At 44.5% G+C, this 19075-nt stretch overlaps 1 protein-coding gene across 2 annotated transcripts in view; it reads left to right on the forward strand.

Annotated features, from left to right (window-relative positions):
* The window catches only part of NPTN (neuroplastin), a 65008-nt gene that overhangs the window by 26775 nt on the left and 19158 nt on the right, over positions 1 to 19075 (forward strand). For both annotated transcript variants that reach the window (XR_010378327.1, XM_064480718.1), the window contains exons 2-4: positions 5628 to 5975; positions 10855 to 11026; positions 14277 to 14371. Coding sequence is in view for 1 of the 2 variants with exons in the window: in XM_064480718.1 (XP_064336788.1) it covers positions 5628 to 5975; positions 10855 to 11026; positions 14277 to 14371 (615 nt within the window). In the remaining variant the exon portion in view is untranslated. The remainder of the gene's footprint in view (positions 1 to 5627; positions 5976 to 10854; positions 11027 to 14276; positions 14372 to 19075) is intronic.

A 19075-nucleotide genomic window follows, 5' to 3' on the forward strand; every position in this document is an offset into this window, starting at 1 on the left:
TAAGGATAGAAGAAATGAAGAATCCCTATCTTTTTCATTGCCTTCTGCAATTAATATTTCCATTCTGGTTCTCATTTTATTTTAAAGGTTAAAATTAATTTGTCGCTTATTGAAGAAGTTGGATTCTAAATTGGAACTCATTTTGAACATAAAGTTTCTGCGTCCCAAACTGTTGTTGTAGGATAGTTTTGAAGGCTACTGCATGTGGCCTGTTCAGCGTGATTTCTGTGGAGATATATAATAGCTAACATTATTGAGTGCTTACTATGTGCCAGGCACTTTTAGCTGTTATTTCAATTTCATATAATCTCCACAAAAACCCTCTGAGATCGCTACTATTATTAGCCCAGTTCTACAGATTAGGGAGAGGCTCAGAGATTAGGTCACCTGCCTAAGGTCATACAGTTAGAGACAGCATCTCCAGGCAATGTGAATTTAGAGTGCTGCTTCTAATCACTGAACTCCCCAGTCTCGGAACTAGATCTCCCTGTTTCTCCACAGCAGAAGGCGGGCGAAGATGTGCTGAAGCAGATTCCTTTAGCCATTTGGAAGCTATAATTTCAGAGTAAAGGATAGGCCCTGGCTTAGAAGCTAGTGTGGATATTAATTTCCAAGCCATTGTCATGTCTGCTTAATAGAGGTAGAAAAGAACAGGTTTGAATTTGGAAAATGCTTTGTAATTGCTGCCAACTCTACTTACAGATCAGACTGATTCATGAGATCAGACCCATATACCTCCTTCCTGCCGCAGAGAATGAGGTTACCCTGTTTTCATCCACTCCCAGGGCCTCAGGCTTGTCTTAACCTTGGTTGGTACACACAGAATGAGTGCATATGGGCTCATGACTTGCCTTTGGTGTTGAGGAATAGTGATGTGATTGCTAATTCATTGCTTACACTGCAGTAAGGTTAGTCAGGCTGCATCATGCCTGTAACTGCAGTTGGATATCAGTCTTTTTCCTTTTTGAGGTGCATGATGAGTGTGTGGGGGGGCAGGGGGAGGCGAGTGCTTGTGTCCTCAGCTGTCATTTTCCTCTTTATTATGAAGCATGAAGGAGAGGACAGCATGAGCCTCCCACAGGGAGTTGGTAGTAGAGAGGGGCTTGAAGGGAACAGCTGTTTAAAAAAAAAAAGTGACAGAAGCAGGCCAGATTTAAAGGCCTGGCCTTGGCAGTAGTCAGCTGAGAGAGGAAGACAGAAGTTAGTCCTACTACCTGTTCAGTGATTGCCCTGGAGGTAAATGAGAATTTTGGCTGTGAAAAATCACTGATGGTCCCTCCTCTGTGGGGCAGGGCTAGCTTTTTTGCTTCCTTAGGGCATATGTAAAAGCAGTTTCTTGGGATTGGGCTCAACTTGCTCTTCTGTGTTCCCTTTTCCTTCTCACCCTCTGCTACATTATCTACACATCCAGTTTTTCCTGCCAGAGAGCTCCTCCTTTTCTCCGGCTGCTAGCCCCAGCTGTCATCTTTGCCTCCCATCCCCCATCCCCAGTTATGCAATTTTACATTATGCTTTTTCTGGTATTACTGTCTTCATTTTTTATACTTTGCCTGCCACTCTCCTCCACCCTCAGCATCTAGTCCCTCCCTCCTGCAAAGCAGTGACCACTGTTCTGTTCCCCTTTTTATCATTTTTGAATTGAATGCAGATACCAGCACTCTGTCAGACCTGCTAGAGATCTGAGCCGGGTACGTATTACAGTGGGTGGAGATGATGATGTGGAAGGGGCAGGAGGTTGTTTTTCCGAAACTTAGGCTTTTTCCAAAATACTAGATGAGCTTTGACTTGGAGATCAAAAAGATACTTTTGCTGGCCTCCTGGCTTTAGGGAATGTGTGTTCTCATGGTGAGAGCACGTATTTGTTTGAAAGCCCTTGGTAATGAAAGGCAGGGCAGTGAGTCAGGCTCTGAGCTGCCTGCCTCCTGCTACTGCTGCTGCTGCGAGCTGGTTCTTCTCTTCTCCTGAACTGGAGCTAATTTTGGATGGGTAATGAGGTAAATGGTTGCTAATAACTTTCCCTCGCTGTGATTGCACAGTACTGTGTGAGAGGGTGTTCTTGTTTTTTCTTTTCCCTGTTGCTAGGAGGAGAAATAGATCTGTTTTCATGAGTTTTTTGATGAGTGTTCAGCTATCAAGGAATGCCCTATTGGTTTGTTTAAAGGCAGTGTGGTTTACTGGAAAGAGCTGTAGACTTAAGAGCTGAAGCCTGTGTTCTGATCCCGGCTCCACTCAGGATTACTGCCTGAGTGATCTCCGGCAGGGCATGAACCTGTCTCTGCACTTGCCTTGTGAAATTACATGAGCGGAATGAGATGTGCTGTGTGCAAGCACTTTGTATAAACTGTTAAGTTTTACAAAAATCTCAGGTGCTGCCCTTTATTAATTTGGCCACTGACCACACCACCGGAGAAACACATGTAATGTCTTTTAAACACCTTCCTGTGAAGCCAGCCTTCTCAAGAGTGGGGTGACGGAAGCATCAGAACTAGGGGACGTTTGTTTCTGAACCATCTTTTCCTTTGTTTTCTCACTCTGTCCCCTCCCCCCCCCCATTATTGCTTTAGGAACTCCCATTCTGTAATGGGATTATAATCTTAAAGAGTTAGTGATCATAGCGAGCTGCACATTCCCCTGGAGGAATCCTGGCTTTTCATAGGCAGAAATTATTAATTATATTTAAGGGTGACCAGAATATCTATAAGTTTTCAATAACTACAAGAAATTTTTCTGGCCTCGTAAGGCACATTGACTGCAGTTGTGGAAAATGTTAGGAGACCATGTTTGGCTTTGGCCACCCCTGGATCAGTCCAGACGCACACTGTTAGCTTCTTACTGTGGGAAAAATACTTAACTTTTTTGGCCCTTAGTTTCCACAACTCTAAGAGGACTATAATGGCACCTATTTTATGTTGTGAGGATTAAATGAGATAATGTAAAGTGCTTTGTACATTGTCTAACATATAACACATACTTAGAAAGTGTTACCTGTTGATATACATGTCTAATAATAATAAATGATAAGAAAGCGCACTGGTCTGTTGTCAGTGTTTTAGGGGATTTTTACTCTTGTTTTTAGATAACTTTGTTTAAATATAAATCATTATTTACTGGTTCAAAGAACATTTCTGACTTGGTCCCCGTTTCCTGTATGCAAGTAGAAAACTAAACTAAATCAGATCAGCATTCCTCCCTCCTCAGAAGTGAGTCTTGTCCAAGGGAGGCAGTGTCAGTCTGAGTGACTTGCTTGGTTCTGTGCAGCGGGAGTCGTGTTCAGGCTGTTTCTCGGCTGCCTTTGAATTGTGGTGTGTTGGGATTTGTGATTACACTGGAACTGGATGGGTTCTTGATGGTTCTGGACGTACTTGCAGGTATTCCTTTTACATTAGTCTGGTCAGTAGATTGATGGACATATAGGTTTAAATCTAAGCCTATTTTGAAGTGCAATTCAGAAGAAGGGAAAAAAACCCACACATAACCCACACATAATCACAGCATTTGAGAAGACAAAAACTCCTCCAGTCGAGAGAATTTGAGAATAAGAGCATTTGTGATTTCCACTTAAAGATCAAGAATATGATTAAAACAGTAGTACTTTTTACTGCTCTCTAGAGACTTACTGAAACAGTTTTCTTTAGTGATTGAACTAGTAGTAAAATGAACGAAACCATCTTCCATTACCTGTCCCTCTGTATTAGCATTAACTTTGACAGGCAGGCAGGTGGAAGTTTGTGAGACTAAAACATGGCTCCTTGGACACCACTTTATTTGGAAGTGAGCTCAGCTTTTCATGCAGGGGCTTGGTGTTTCCTTTCTGGAATTCTAAAGCTCCCCCCGGCATCTGAGAATGACACCTTGTTGGCTTTTGGGGGCCTCTCATAGCTAGTTCCTTACAAGGAACTGACAGTGGATCTCAAGAGATAGTTTAGAGTGGCATTTTGAAGGCAGAACAGTCAACCTAAGGCTGTTAATTACTGCTTTCCTGTCCTTGCCAGATTCTGAATGTTTTGTGAATTGAAAAACTAGTATGAATTTGGAGATCTTCATCTCTGCTTGAGTAAATGTAGTACCTCCCTTAGGGTTCTGAGGTCCATGGGGTAGAGTTTATCTCCAAGAGTAGGTACTTTTTTGTATGTAAATGGAAAAATTTCCTCTTAACAACCTCCATTTTCAGCTAGCCCCATTGTATCCTTGGCTTCTGGACTATATGAAAACTGTTCGATTTAATTCATACCTGTCCTCTGGAATGCCCTCAACCTGATGTTGGTAGATACTGGCCCCACTCTGCTCACTGCACAGGATGTGGCTTTGTCCCAAGAGAAGTTGCCCAGCCACTGAAAGGACCCTCTTTTAGCTTCTTGCCTGGTACCTTAGATACTGAATTACCTTAACCTGAATTAGTAGAAATGCTGAGTGAACTCTCGGTGGAGTAGCTGGGTGAGAGAGAGCATGCTCGCACTGTGGTATGGACCCCTCTCCAAAATCTTCCAGTAAGTCGGGGTTGTGTGTGTTTTTTTTCTTTTTTAAACTCTTTTTGCCATTGCCACTTTGTCTTACGGAAGTGTAACTAAAGCCAGTTATGAACAAGTGGAAGCAGGCCTCAACTTGTAGTTCCTGGTGATACCTGGCAATGTTGTCGAGGCCTAGCCTTCACCATAGAGTTTAGCTTAATTCATCATTGTCTGCTTCTCATTTTTTTTGAGCTGGCCTCTAGGAGCCAGGCAACTAAACTAAGTGAAGAGAACCTGTCAAGTGCCGTGGGTACTTTCACAACTGACTTTTCAGATATTTCTAGTTGTATAAACTTCTGGGGTTATGGGGGGCACGGTCCCTCCAGACACTGGCAGTTATGGGGTTACTGTTGCTGTTGGTTCCACTCCTGAGCTGACCCCCATGGTAGTTCTCACGCTGAAGTGCAGACCGTCTTGCTCTCCTGTGCCTGAAGGTCTGCATTCAAATAGAGGCTGCTTAATCACAGGTCACTGGGTTATTCATAGGCCCAGCAAAGAATAGGATGTGGGGAAAAGTCTAACCTGAATTGAGGATAGGACCCTGCATGAGAGAGAAATTTGTGCCTTTCAACTGAAATTTGATTCTGACTCCCAAGAGAAGGTGTCGACAGGTCAGTCAATACTTCTTGTTGAGACCCATAAAAGACACTGCATCTCTGACAACGTGCTCACCCATCCGAAAGAGAGATCCTGACTTGGCATATAAACCTATTGCCACTTCTGGTTATCTTTCACCACTTGCCTGTTTGAAAAGGTAATGGTTTGTGCTCCAAGGAAAGAGACTCTTCCCTGAGACCTGAGGCTTTCTCATTCCTACCAGCTGGGCCCATTGCTAAAATGCTTTCCAGTGGGCTTGCTTCTGCCTGGCCAGCACCTGGGCTGCCCCAGCTTGTAATTAGCCTGCCTTTGCTTGATGAGCTTCCCAGGGTGGTTCTTCTAAAAGCTTGTATGAAATGCTATTTACTGTCTCTTTATAGTTTAAAAATGAATCCTTTTTGTTCTTTGCAACTCATTTGCTTTTTTCTTTTCTTTTCTTTAAATTACTATTAACACCTGTTGATTCTTTTTTTTTTTTTTCTGATTGGCCTGTCACTGCATTCCTGCTCCCCCTCCCTCTAGCTGGGTTTGTCAAGTCGCCCATGTCAGAAACTAAGCTCACTGGGGACGCGTTTGAGCTGTACTGTGACGTGGTCGGGAGCCCCACGCCAGAGATCCAGTGGTGGTACGCAGAAGTCAACCGGGCAGAGTCTTTCAGACAGCTGTGGGACGGTGCTCGGAAGCGCCGTGTCACCGTAAACACCGCCTACGGGTCAAACGGCGTGAGTGTGCTGAGAATAACCCGGCTCACCTTGGAGGACTCTGGGACTTACGAGTGCAGGGCCAGCAACGACCCCAAGAGGAATGACTTGAGGCAAAACCCCTCCATAACATGGATTCGAGCCCAGGCCACCATAAGCGTCCTTCAGAGTGAGTCCAGCACCCTACAGTAGTAGTACTGTAGCCATTAGAGGTGGCCCGATGACCCTCCCCTTCTGCTTCCTTTCCCTCTTCCCCAGTATGATCGCTCACCCCACCCTTGTCTTTGTTTTTTCAAACCCACGACCCTTCTGGTTGTAGTGTATGAAAATATCTGTGGCAACTTTTTTTTTTTTCTTCTTTGCCATTCTCTTTACCTTCCCATATCCCCCAACCCTTCTCTGTGTCTTTCTCCTCAGGAACAAAGAACTTGGGGAAATCCGTGACTGTCCAAAATCATCTACACTGGGAAGAGGTGGGGAGGTGGAGCTGGGGAGGCTAAAAAAAAAAAACACCTAAAACTTACAAGACCAGGCAGTCAATCCAGGGCAGTGTTGAGTTGTTTTTCTCCCTCCCCTTTAATTCTGTAGTAGGTTTCCTGCTATCCCTTTGCTGATTTATCCGCTGGTGCCTTTCTATTTTTATTGCTCTCCCGAATCTAACAATTTTGACTTCTGTTCATCTGTTTGAAGCTCTCTCAGTAGCTGCTTTCACCTCTATGGTTTTAAGTTTATGTCTGCCCAGCCTCTTCCCTCACTGTGACTTGGTGTCATCCTGTTCTGTGATGGGAATGTTGCCATGGGTGTGGTGTGGTGGTGTGTTTTGGTTGTTGGGTGGCATGTAAGCTTGGATATTTCCATAGTTCCAGCTCTTTTTCTTTTCTAAAACAGTGGCATGTGCTTCTCTGATAACAGCCCTCCACTGCAGCAGTATACTCCTCACTAGTCTTGCCCATCCAGTCTCCTGTTCTCTTAAAGCAGCAGCCTGGGATTTCCTCCATATGTCTTTCTGTTAGGAGCCAGGTGACACCAAACTGCAGAGTGTTTTTTAAAACCCCCTATCACATTGTTTTGAAGTCAGAGTTGGACCTGCTGACAGACAGTTTGACTTTGATGACTGACTACTGGCACAGGGCTCCTCATCCCAGAGGCTGGCAACCCCAGAAATAGTTTGGAAGCCATTCACACTGGCCTTTTATTGTGTCTTTATAAAAGAGGACACTAAATTCCAACCCTGTTCCTCTGAGGGATGAGCTGAGCAGCTGGCTTAGAATCCGTCCCTTCATCCATTGTAGCGGATACAAGTAAGACTCCAGACACAGGAGCGTTGTGGCCCTCTGTCCTTCTGGGCAGCATCTTGCTGCTTGTATGGTCAGAAGCCAGGAGGGAGAAGCCACCGCAGAGCCAGTGCTTCTGGCCGGAAAGAGTTCTTTTCCCACATCTGACCTGGTTATAACTGAGGAACCATTCTCCATTTAATGGGAAGATCCTCTGGGTTTTTTACCTTTTCTTCCAGGACTCAGTAAGAGCTCCTATTGCCAGTTTTGGCTTAAAGAACTGATTGATTTTGAGAAAGTAAGTAAAAGTAGTAAATTTATGAGGAATTTGGTAATAACAGGAGGTAGTATGACATGGGCCTTGAATCTGTATACTTACATGGAAAATAGCAAATTAGTTGTCTGTTCTTTATAGCAACTCAGAAGATGCCTGTGAAGAAGAGGACTTGAGAGAGAAGCGAGGCTGCTGCAGTGGGCACTGTTGAATCAGAGAACCTGCTTCTGGAAAGGGGAAAAGAAAACCTTGTCTCTGTGAAAATGGGGAACATTAACCCAGTGATTTTTCTTTTATTTAATAATTTTTTCCCTTGCACGCCTCCTTCTCCTGCCGCCTTGCTCCTTTCCTTACAAAAGCAGAATTACCCAAATGGCCACAAAGCTCTGCAGAAGTCTGTAGGCATGGACTGGGCTGCGCACTTGGTACTTGTAGTTGCAGGAGCCTGACTCAAGTAGGCTCATACTTGGAAGGTCATGCCTTGGAACTAGAAGACGAAGCTTCGGGGGTACCTACCTATCAGTCCCGAGAGTATGTAGCATTCTCCCAGTTTACTTAGAAATAGGCTTCCTGACTTAAGGGTGTCTGCCTGTGATTGAACCAAACCCTGGTTAGTTCAGACGCTCCTCAGACTTCCTGTTAGTCAGTTACTAGTCAGTAATCTAGTCAACTGTTTAGAGAGCCAGGCTTCTTTTTTTAAAAAACACCCTGAATTCCACTCTAATTGGATTGTTCTATGATTTCAGCATCCTCCAGGACATTTGTCTCCCAGGGGAAGTTGAAGTTTTCTACCTAAGAATGGACTCCTGGCAGTGATGTAAGCCAGGAAGAGAAATGTGCCCAGTTTTTAGGTTATCTCTGCCCATAGCATGTTCTGCATATGAATGATGGCTAGGCTAAGGGTCTCCTAGCCACTGCTTCTAAGTAAGAGTCAGTGGCAGGTAAGAACTTTTGAGTTTCTCCTAAATGTTCATCTCTCTTGGACTGTCACGGGCAATGCTCAACCACCAGTATTTGACCAGAAATAAGTGTCCCACCTTCATCCTGGTGCAGAATGCAGATGTGGTACCATGGCCCAGGAGCTTGGTCTAGCGCTGGTTTCCATATACAGCAATCACAGGAGGGAGGTTACCCCACCCCGCAACCCTTCTGTGGTGCAGAATCATATTTAAACCTATTAAAATTATCAACTTGCTCCCAGCTGACTCTCTCCTGGATCTTTAACACTTAAGGGAAAAAGTGCTTTCCTTTGCCTTCTGAGAATTCTTGGCAGAAAGTCTACCAGGTTGCTTTCATCAGCCTCTTACTCTCCCCGAGCTACAGTGGTCGCTTGCATCACCACAGGTAAGAGCAGCATTTGCTGTGGCCTCCTTGTATTTAAACATCTGGAAGCTCTTGGCCTCATTCTCAGAGTTTACCCTGTCTCAGTGCAGTCTCAGAGGAAGAACCAGAAGGAGAGTCCCAACTGGGACAGAAAATAAAATTGGATAATAAAAATTCAGTAAAAACCTAAAAGTGTGCTTGGGTTTTAATGTTGCCTTTATATTTTTTAATTTCTGTGGAGTACTGGTTCTCTCTTTTTTATCTCTTGTTTTTTGCTTGGTTTTGGTTTTTCCTGGAATTGTGATGCTTTCTGCTGATGGTATGTGTGCGCCTTCCATTGCAGGATTTGCAGCCGTTCTGCTCGACTTAAGGCCCAGGGATTTGGCTTCTGTCCAGTGTGTCTTGGAAACCGTGGGACACCACTGCGCTAACGTGTTGACATGCATCTGCTTCTGTCTTAGTGGCTGCTATGCCTCCATTATCTGTACTAGAGCCCCTGTGTGACGTTACCAGTAAGGACCAGTGCTGAATGGAAGATAACCACTATCCTTTTGCCAGAGTTGGAAAATAGTGAGAACCAGTTTATTTGAGCAAACTTGAGGATTTGCTGTATTTGTCACAAGTTCCTTTGACAGTATGAGCTTTGACAGAACTGTCACACTGCTTAGGAGGTCCTTGGGCATTACATTTTTCAAGTGTCCCATGACTTCTCCATCCTCTCCCCCTTTCTGCACAATGAACAAAGCTTCGTTTCAGTGAAGGGAGAGAGTTTTGTCCTCAAGAGTTGAGTCAGCATTATACTGAACAAAATGGTGTCAGGGAGCTGCTACAGAGTGTAGACAGGAAGTAGCCAGGTGCAGGGAAATGGCAAGTTAGTCAAGGATTTCTGAGAAGGAGTCAGAAAAAAAAATAAAAGGGTAAACACCTCTAATTGTGGTTGGGAAAAGATGGCTGGTTTAGACTTTACCTGAAAATGTTTGGCCAAAAGTAGAAAAAGAACTAACCCTGGGAAAAGGTAAAGATAAACGACAACAGTGAAAGACAGCAGACATCTTGCCTTTGCTGCAGTGATGGAGTTGCACGTGCTGAGAGGGTGAGCCTTCCAGGAAGGATGCTGATACCGTGCCTTAGAAAGTTTACGCTCAGTGTGTTATAGTATTTGACTCAAATAGGTTATTTTTCTAGATATTAAACTAGTGATCCCAGGTTATCTAAGCCCAGGATAGAACCAGAAGACGAAGTATGTAACTTGCCCTGGGGTGGAAGTGTATGGGGGGTGTTTTGGGGTTGTGGGGGGAGGGACAAATAATTTGGTCAGACGTGTTTTCTAGGCCCAGCTTTGCCACTAACAGTAATTAGGCCTTGCTCAAGTCATGTTACCTTTCTAGCTCTTTAAGAGTGGGATTCCTTGAACTCTAAGGGCCTTTCAGCTCTAAAATTCTAGGAGCCCATAATAGCAACACATACTGCATTCTAGTTATATTATCTCAGGATGGAAAGTGTTCTAAAGTGCAATTCTGAAAAAAAAAATTGTCTTGGGAATAAATACGGGCTGGAGAGAAGAACTGACGGTTCCTTAGGAGTTTTCTCTCGGCAAAATTTGGAAAATGCAGTAGACTTCCAACAGGAAATTTGCTTCTAGGATCTACATTGTCTTTTTCTGCATAATTAATGGCCATGGCTTGTTTGCCATAGATTTTTCAGATTTAAATGTGGGAAAAGCCATACATGTATTACCTAATTATAGTTATTACTGTTCCAGGCCTAGTGACTCCGTAGGGAGTTTGTTAGTCACCTCAATGACTTTGTCTTCAGACCTGCAAGGTGAAACCTGGTTTTCTAACTGAAGCCGATTAGTTCGTGGTTCTTATCTCATAAAATGGTGGTATTCAAAAGCGTAAGTGGAGTGTTGCCAGTACAAGCATCCATAATACTCCCATTCTTTTCACGTCTAGGCTAACTGGTCTTCAGGCTGTTGTCTGCGCTAGTGGTCATTTGCTTATAATCATTGTTTTTCCTTTCTTGACTTCCTCCAAAGTGATAAAGTGAAACTCCTCATGTGGTCCTGTCTGCCCTCCCTCTTATTCTAGTCTCCCCATCCTGCCCCATCCAACTCTCAGGCCAGGTCTGCAGAGGCTGAAACTGTGGCTCCCTATCATTGTGCACTCTTATTACAGAGCCAAGGATTGTCACCAGTGAAGAGGTCGTTATTCGAGACAGCTCTTCGCCCCCTGTCACCCTGCAGTGTAACCTCACCTCCAACTCCCACACCCTTACATACAGCTACTGGACAAAGAATGGGGTAGAACTGACCGCCACTCGTAAGAATGCCAGCAACATGGAATACAGGTGAGAGAGGGGCTAGCAGCTCCTGGGAAGATGGGGGGAACATCGTTGAGCTTACTTGACAATTATAATCTATAATTATGCATGTGGGAGAGACATGAGATACGTATGGTCCTCCCCTGGAGAGTCTAATCCCGTATGCCTGGGGTGGGGCCCAGGAATCTAGAAAAGATTTCCAAATGATGCTAGTGAGCAGCCAGGTCTGAGAGCCATAAAAGATCCCCTCACTATGATAATAGAGCGGCTGAGGGCATAGGGAGTGATTTGATTAGGGTAACAATGCTAGTCAATAAAAAAGCCACAGTTAAATGCAGGTCTCTGGACTTAATCCAGTGGTTTGAGGAATCAGATTGAAATTGTAATCAGGACTCTAGAGCAAGGTCACCCTAAGTGATCTTTCTACTGAGTAGATTTCCTAGTAAATTTCCTTTTAGGGGTGTTTAATCTGACCATAACCTGATCAGGACTGGTGGATACAGGGTTCTTTAGTGATCTGGAAAAGGATGGTAGCCTGGAAGTATCCTTGGATGAAAGGGGATATTTGCTGGCTGAAGTCACCCAGCACCCAACGATTTGATGCTTTTCTGGAATATTTAGAACATATAGCCCTTTACTTTTCAGAGTAGTTTGTTCCTTGTTGAAAAGGACCAGATAATCCTATTTGTCAGGATGATGCAGTGCAAAGAAAGAGCTCACTAGAGTGAGACCAGGAAAACCTGTGTACCCAGTTGTAGCAAGGACATTCTGCAGTATTTTGCAGAATTGAGGTCATTTCATACCCTTTATTTAATGGGCCCACATTAATTTGTGGACCCTCCTCTTTTTTGGGGGGAGTAAGGAAACTGAGACTCAAAGAATAATAACTCTTGACTGCTTTCAAGGCCATCCTGCAGAACGAAGTCTAGGTTCCACATCTTTGGACTTTCTAGAACCTAGGTCATTTTTCCCCTGCTATATTATACCATTTAGTGGCAGGGTACTGTCTCCACTGTAGTTTCTTCTGATTTAAAACTGGAAGTACAGCCTCAGCTATATCCTCATAGATTGTAAAGGTTAGTCAAACAGATACTGGGTGGAATAAAAGGTATCTCTTCTCGGTCTGTCCCTTAGTTTCACAAGTTGTTGTTGTTGTTGTTGTTTAATACCTCTTTCAGGTTACCAGACATCCAATCATGTTTCTCTTGGGTCTTGTACTGTGTTACCTACAAAGCTTTGAACCATAACTTTATATATAAAGTCTGAGCACGAGCATATAAAGTTGAGGCATTTATAAAATACCTCTTCCTTTTTCCTCAGCCTACGTGAAATTCTCCAGGGCATTCTGCATTGTCAGAGTTGTTGAGGGAATGTGTTCTCCCATATTTTGTAGAGTAACAACTGGTAAGTCCCGTGGGCCACTTAATAAGTCAACCATGGAGCCAGTCTCAAGACCCTGCTTCTGTTTAGCCTGCAGGGACATTTTTGATTTGCTTTAATTGCTTCCCAGTAGCCAGATGAAAGAAATATGGGGAGATTTTGAGCCCGTAGGCATGGCCTCAAGTTTGAGAGTCATCTTCTCAAGGAACTTACAGTTGGTCTAAGCCCTAAAGATTTAGCTGCAGCTGCTCCTCCAAACTGTGGAACATTTGCCAGGAGCAGCTGACTTGTGTCTGTTTTCCTATTGGGAGCATACTGATGTAAGAAGCAGCACTTGTGTCAAGTTGAGAAGACTCTTGACAGCTCCTCAGAATATTACGCTGCCGTGGATATGCTGAGACAGTCCTGAGGATGGGCTGTGTCTCCTGAGCCATAGTCTCTTGTTTCTTTTTTAAGATGAACGGTAAGATGGATACCTGCATTTAGCCAGTCAGTGTTTGAGGTTAGGAGTTTTTCTCAGACATTAACTAATACAGTGGAGATTTTGACCATCATAAGTATCATATTTTAACCACTGAGCAAAAGAGCAGGAGCTAAGTAAGCTTGTTTTTTGATCTGGAAGCTGTTTTTCTCTATTTTCTGTACTTACACACAAGTCTTTCTGCATGTATTTGTGTGGGGTGTGTCTGCACCAGAGTGAACTGAGCTGACTTGAAGCTGATCTTCAGGGGCAAGAAAGCTTGTTTAAGATCGCGCTGTGGGATTCAGAGGAAATGCTGTTCTGGTCATACATACTTCTTACAGTCCTTCCTTTCACTCTGCTTGACTTGGTTTAGATCTGTGCACAGATGTGCACTCTTAAGTTTGTGTTCATTCACTTGTTTGCTCATTTTTCTGCTATATTCCAGGCACCGGGCTGTGTGCTGAGTATAGAACTGTGCACCAAATAAACAGTTCCTGTCCACACAGAACTTGGTCTGTTGAGAAAACAGACATTCATCAAGCAGTCCCACAAATACATAATTACACATTGTGATGAGTACCGTGAAGAATTTCAGTGTACTCTGAGAGAGAACGTCAGGGAGGGGGCTGGCACTTGGATTAGGGGTGGGAGGAAGTAACACACAAGCCAAGGCTGATGGAAGGGCGTTAGGCTGAGTGACGGGAAGAGCACTGTGTATAAAGGAACGTCTTGTGTCAGGGTTTTGAGAAAGGAATAAGCTCAGCACATTGAAAAACTGGAGACCAGCAGGGCTGGAAAGTGGCTGAGATGAGGCCAGGGAGGGGCCAGATCACGCAGGGCCCTGGAGTTCTAGGTGCAGCTAAAAGCTTTAAAAGTTTAAGGCTTCTTTGCATCTCTGTGGCTGATGCTCTGATGGCAGATTTTTTTTTTTTAACTATTCCTGTGTCCTGCTAGTGAGTAGACTTACTGAAAGGCATGCTGCTAAAATACAGGGTGGGAAGAACAGTACTACCAAAACAAAGTCTTACGCACAGGAAAAGATTTGCTTTTTTTTTGTTCTCATTTATTTGTCTGGAACCACCAGATGAGCAAGAAGTTTTGGTGACGGCTCCATCCTGCGCATCTAAATATAGATTATAGTACTTTGTAGAGCCTGCCGTTTTGATCACTTATTTTGCAGCTTATTTCTCCCAACAGACTGGAGCACCTGAAGATTAGGGACCATCTTTGTATTCCTGACACCCAGTAAGGAGTAAAACATTAATGTTTTGGGATATACAGAGGGAGGTTTTTGCTTTTAGTTAGGAGGAGGTGAGTTGTATTCATGCATTAATTTGTAGAGCAGGGTCCCTGGTTGCCCCTTCGATTCTCCTTTTGTTGTATATTTTGACTGTTCCCAGCTTCCTCACTTGATTTTTCTTCTCATCTCTGCAGGATCAATAAGCCGAGAGCTGAGGATTCAGGCGAATACCACTGTGTATATCACTTTGTCAGTGCTCCTAAAGCAAATGCCACAATTGAAGTGAAAGGTACAACCCAACAGAGGCTGCAGCGTGAGCCTCTCACTTTCTTTCCAAGACACTGCCTTGGTCTGGACTTCAGTCTTCAAGCTCTTCTTGTTTCCGTTACGGGAGGCAATATAATGCTGTGGTTAGAACCACAGGCTCAGGAGTCCAACTCCCCGGGTTTAAATCCACACCCCGTCATCTAGCTACGTGACGTGGCGAGCTGTGAACTTCTCTGTGCTTCCATTTCCTCACTTGTAAAACCTACTGCATGGCACATGGGTTAGTTAGGGAGAGTAAATAAATTAATATAGTAGGTTGAGCCATATGCAGTTGCTGTTTTTGTAGTTTAAAAAATGTTTGAATGTTGGCAGCTTCACATGGTTTGGCCTTACATAGAGCTCGTAGAACAGTGCCTTACAGGTGTTATTACGCAGGTGTCTCCAGTGGACCAGCAGGATTTGGCAAAGGACAGTGTGAACATTAGCTGTTTGTGGATAATTCATTAGAATTTTAACAGGAACTCTGGGGGCATGGCACCTTACAGATGAGGGTGTAGCTGGAAGTTCCAGGACAGGCCAGTAGGGTCAGAGCCACTTAACATCATTTAACCTAGCTTTCCTGTATCATGTCAAAGAAGCAGCCAAAACCCAAAACAGTGAAACCACTGGCTCTGTGTCACACAGTTTGTGGCCGACTTAGCACAGAACCCGGGTCCTGACTCCCATTCCCGTGTTTCTCCATTTTATAAAATGATCATGGGGAGGCAGGGCTACTGTTTGAGGTTAGACTGGAGAGAGGAGGGGTTTTTCCAGTCCTTTTCATTTTACTTAGAAAGGACACAGACTTGTCCTCTAGCTCCCTAGAAGCTGGAAGGATAAATTTAGGAAATGGGAACAGCCTCTATAGCAGGTATGCAGGTTTTTCTTAAAATATTTGGAAGACTGAAAATTCAGATTCAAGGAAAGCTTTGATACATTCAAAGTTTCTGATATATGATGTTATTAAATGAAAGTAATGTCTTGGTGACACAGCCCTAACTTGTGAGCTGACGAAAGGACGGCCAGTGCCTCCTGGCTGCCAGTTTGAATTCTAAATGCCCGAGGGCGCTGAGTCATGATGGCAAGGTTACAGTCCACACAGGCCAGAGGACCTGGGGTTTGATTAATTCAGTAGCTTTTCTTGGAGAGATCTGGGTTTCTGTCTGTTCTTGAAGAATGCCACAGTTGCTCAGGATGAGGGTGAAGGTGTGAGAACACATCGTCTCTAAGCCAGCTGAGGCCCCTCCCGCCTGGGTGAGCTGAGCTACAGCGACGTCTCACTCCTCCCTGTGAGACCTGAGGCCCTGCAGCGCTTCCAGGCTGAGCCTCTGGTGCAAAGTCCAAGTGCAGAGGGAACAGGACGGATGAGGGAGGGAAAGTGGTGTGTCTAGTTAGTCAGCTCTCCAAAGCCTGAAGGATAATTACGGACAATTGCAAGTCCTGACTAACCCTACTCGTCATTGATTTGGTGTTAATGATTTCTGAGAAGCGTTTTCAGGAGGGGAATCAGAGGTCATTTTTCCATTGGTTTGGCTACTAGAGAAGGTGAGGTTGGTTCACTGACTCCAGAGGCATCTTTCCTGACACCCTCTTTACCAGCTAAGGTGGTCTGGCGGGCACAGGCAGGAGCGTCCTCCGAGGAAGGTACATGCTCACAGTTCTCTCACCATAACAAAGGCGCCCGGTGAGGAGGACTGGGCAGGCGGCAGTACCCTGGTTTTAAAGAAGTAGACCTTAAGAGAATTCTGTTTTATATAATCCTAAAACATATTCTGGGTCTAGCTTACACAGATATGTTAGTCTTTCAAGAAAATTCATATAGACTTCTAGAAATTCTAGTTGTCTTTTCCCTCTAGCCCCTAACACCTGGATAAAGACAGCTGAATGCTTAGTGTCTTTCAGGTTAGAGAGAGTTTGGTCTGGTAAAAACTGAACATTTGGCTTTTCCTGTATAAGCTTAAAAAGGTTTGCCATAGGCCCAGGATCATGTTCTAAGCTGGCTCCCAGTCGTGGTTGGGGTAGAAAACTGCCTTGAATTTAGAGTGCTGTGTGTGTGTTATTCCCAAAGCATTTTCACATAAATTCTCATTTTATTTCCTCAGTGCCCCTAGGGCCAGGTAAGAGACAGTTATCTTTTTATAGCTGTAATGATCTGAAAACTCGGCTGAGTAATGAGAGGTAAGAGATGGTTTGTACTCAAGAACAGACACATTCAGGGGATTCAGGAAACATAAGTGACCTCTGCTGAAAGGAGTGGCTTTAAGTAAATCGGCATTCCAGCGTGGTGTAATTCAGACCGTGTACGTATGTGTACGTAGAGAGAGACACACACACACACCCCTTAGCACTTAACTCTACACTCAGCCCTTTTCTTCCCCATCTGGCTTTCCCTGCAGTTGAGAACTTCCCCAAGCTGCTTTCTGGGCTCAACACTGTTGGGAATGCAGGACTTGCCCACTCCCTGGCTAGTCTGTGTCTGGTGACAAATCTTGAGTTACTTGCAGTGTACGAAAGAAAAGAAGGCTGAAGGAATTGGAGGGAGGGAGACATGTCTGGGAGCAGACCTAAGGCGGCAGTGCTTTTCCAGCCTAACCTATGGATCCCTGTCAAGAAAGGAATTTTGAGGATGTCATATGTACATGTATTAGGGAAGGCCTTGCCGCTGAAGGAGGGTTTTATTTTTTTTTCAAGGACAAGAATGAGGCACAGTGTAAACAGGAAGATACTATTACTGTTGAGGATTACATTTCTTAGGTATTAGGCAGGTGACCTGAGCAGACACTGGGGGTGGAAGGCGGGGCAGGGCTGGCTAGGGGACAGGAGACGGCAATGACTAGACCTCATGGGACCTCTGCCCCACAGCCCGGCCTCTCTGGGGGCAGCTTAGGTCACTCTAGGGAGGCATCTCTTTCCTTTTTGAGCTTTTTGATTCTTCAGAGGTTGTGTCTTTCAGAGACTCCACACTTTACTATACAGCATTCTTGAATGAATAGTGTTGAATTTTCTCTCTCTGTAATTATTCAACCTTTCTAATCCTTACTTCCTCCTTCTTCCCTTCTTCCTTTTCTGAAATTAAAAAAAGTGCTCATAAAGCAAATTAAAATTTTCTGTGTAATTTACGAAGTTATAAAGAGAAAGTCCCCCTCATGACTCCCAGATCCTATCTTTACTCCTCAGCCGTTCTGATTAATCCAAGAAACAGAGAGTTTGAGTTTTATTGCTCTTTTTAGACAAGGATTTTGGAGGTCGTCAAATCCTCTGCACCAAAAATGCCACTGCCTCTTGTGAAAGGCACATCCCAGCCCCACGAAGGGCTGGATCTGGTGTCCTCTTGGGCCTGTCATTATCACCCCCTCTCGCTGGACATTTCAGGTGAGTTTCAGTCTTTTGGTGGCTGTGAGAGCCAAGATTGATCTTGTTTTTCTCCTCCCCACTTCCTAGCTTTCTTTCTATTTGAATATTATGATGAAGTGTTAGGATTTCTAGAAGTGACCTTGCCCTGCATCCCTGTTTCATACTCTGTTGCACGGCCTTACAAGCGATGTATCAAAAGTCACCCGGTTGAGTCAAACTGGTGATGGTGACAAACATGATTAGTAAGAGTGATAACACGCATCTCGCATTTGGGCAGCACCCGCAGCATGCAGTATTACACTCATTTATTCGTTCAGCAGGCAGCTAGTTTGACAGGTGAAGATGTTTAGAGGTTGTGACATAGTTTAGGTCAGAGCTGATGTCAAAGCTGATTCTGAGTCAGAATTGCCCCAATTTGAAAAGTCTTTGAAAGCGTAACAGTAATGTCTTGAAGCTGCTTTTGATCATTCTGAACATCAACCTTAGCCCAAGTAACCACCTGTTCTTTATTCTCCTCTCTTCAGGGTGCTACCCTGCCCTCCCTTAGTAAGAATAAGAACAGCGAACGTCATTGCACATGTACTGTGTGCGGGCACCGTGCTGGATGCGTTCGTTACCTGTCCCTTTCCTGTAGTCTTCACGACTCTCTGAGGGAAATGCCATTATTATCTCCACTTTCCAGGTGAGAAAGCTGAAGCTTGAGGAAGTTGAATGAGTTGTTCAGTGTGACTAGAGTTAACCAGTGGAGCCAGAGTTCTCACCCAGGCACTCCAGTGCCAGGGCCTGTGCTCCCAGGCACTGAGCCACACCCCTGTGTTTAGCATGTAACAATTAAAACGTGTTGGATTGAGAGTTAGAAGAAATGGTTTCTACTCCCAGCCCTCCCATTAAAAACTCACCATGACCCTGACTAGTCACTTTCCTCCCTTGGGCCTCAGATGCCCCAGATGTGTGACGAAGCAGGTCGAGGCAGCTGGTCTTGAAGGCTCTGTAAGGCGCTGAAGGGCTGTGGTTCCCGTATATGGACACAGATGAGAGGCTGGGTTATTGAAGGAAATGATTTCTAAGCTTCTGTTCCTAGTGGTAGTGACTGTCAGTGTTTCAGCTTCGGGAATGTCACCTTAGTGCCCCCCACACCTCCACTCATTCACCTCCCTGTCTTAAGGGGCCTTCCCTCCTCATAGTCCACTGATCTCGGACACTCACACCAGGAAAGGTGTTAGAGCAGTGGTTCTCAAACTTGATTTAATGTGTGTGAAATGTGGCCTGGGCATCAGGCTTATTAAAAGCACTCGGGACAATGACAGTCTACAGCCAGGGTTAGAATCGCTGT

This window comes from Camelus dromedarius, chromosome 29 (genome assembly GCF_036321535.1).
Source record: "Camelus dromedarius isolate mCamDro1 chromosome 29, mCamDro1.pat, whole genome shotgun sequence".
Lineage (NCBI taxonomy): Eukaryota > Metazoa > Chordata > Mammalia > Artiodactyla > Camelidae > Camelus > Camelus dromedarius.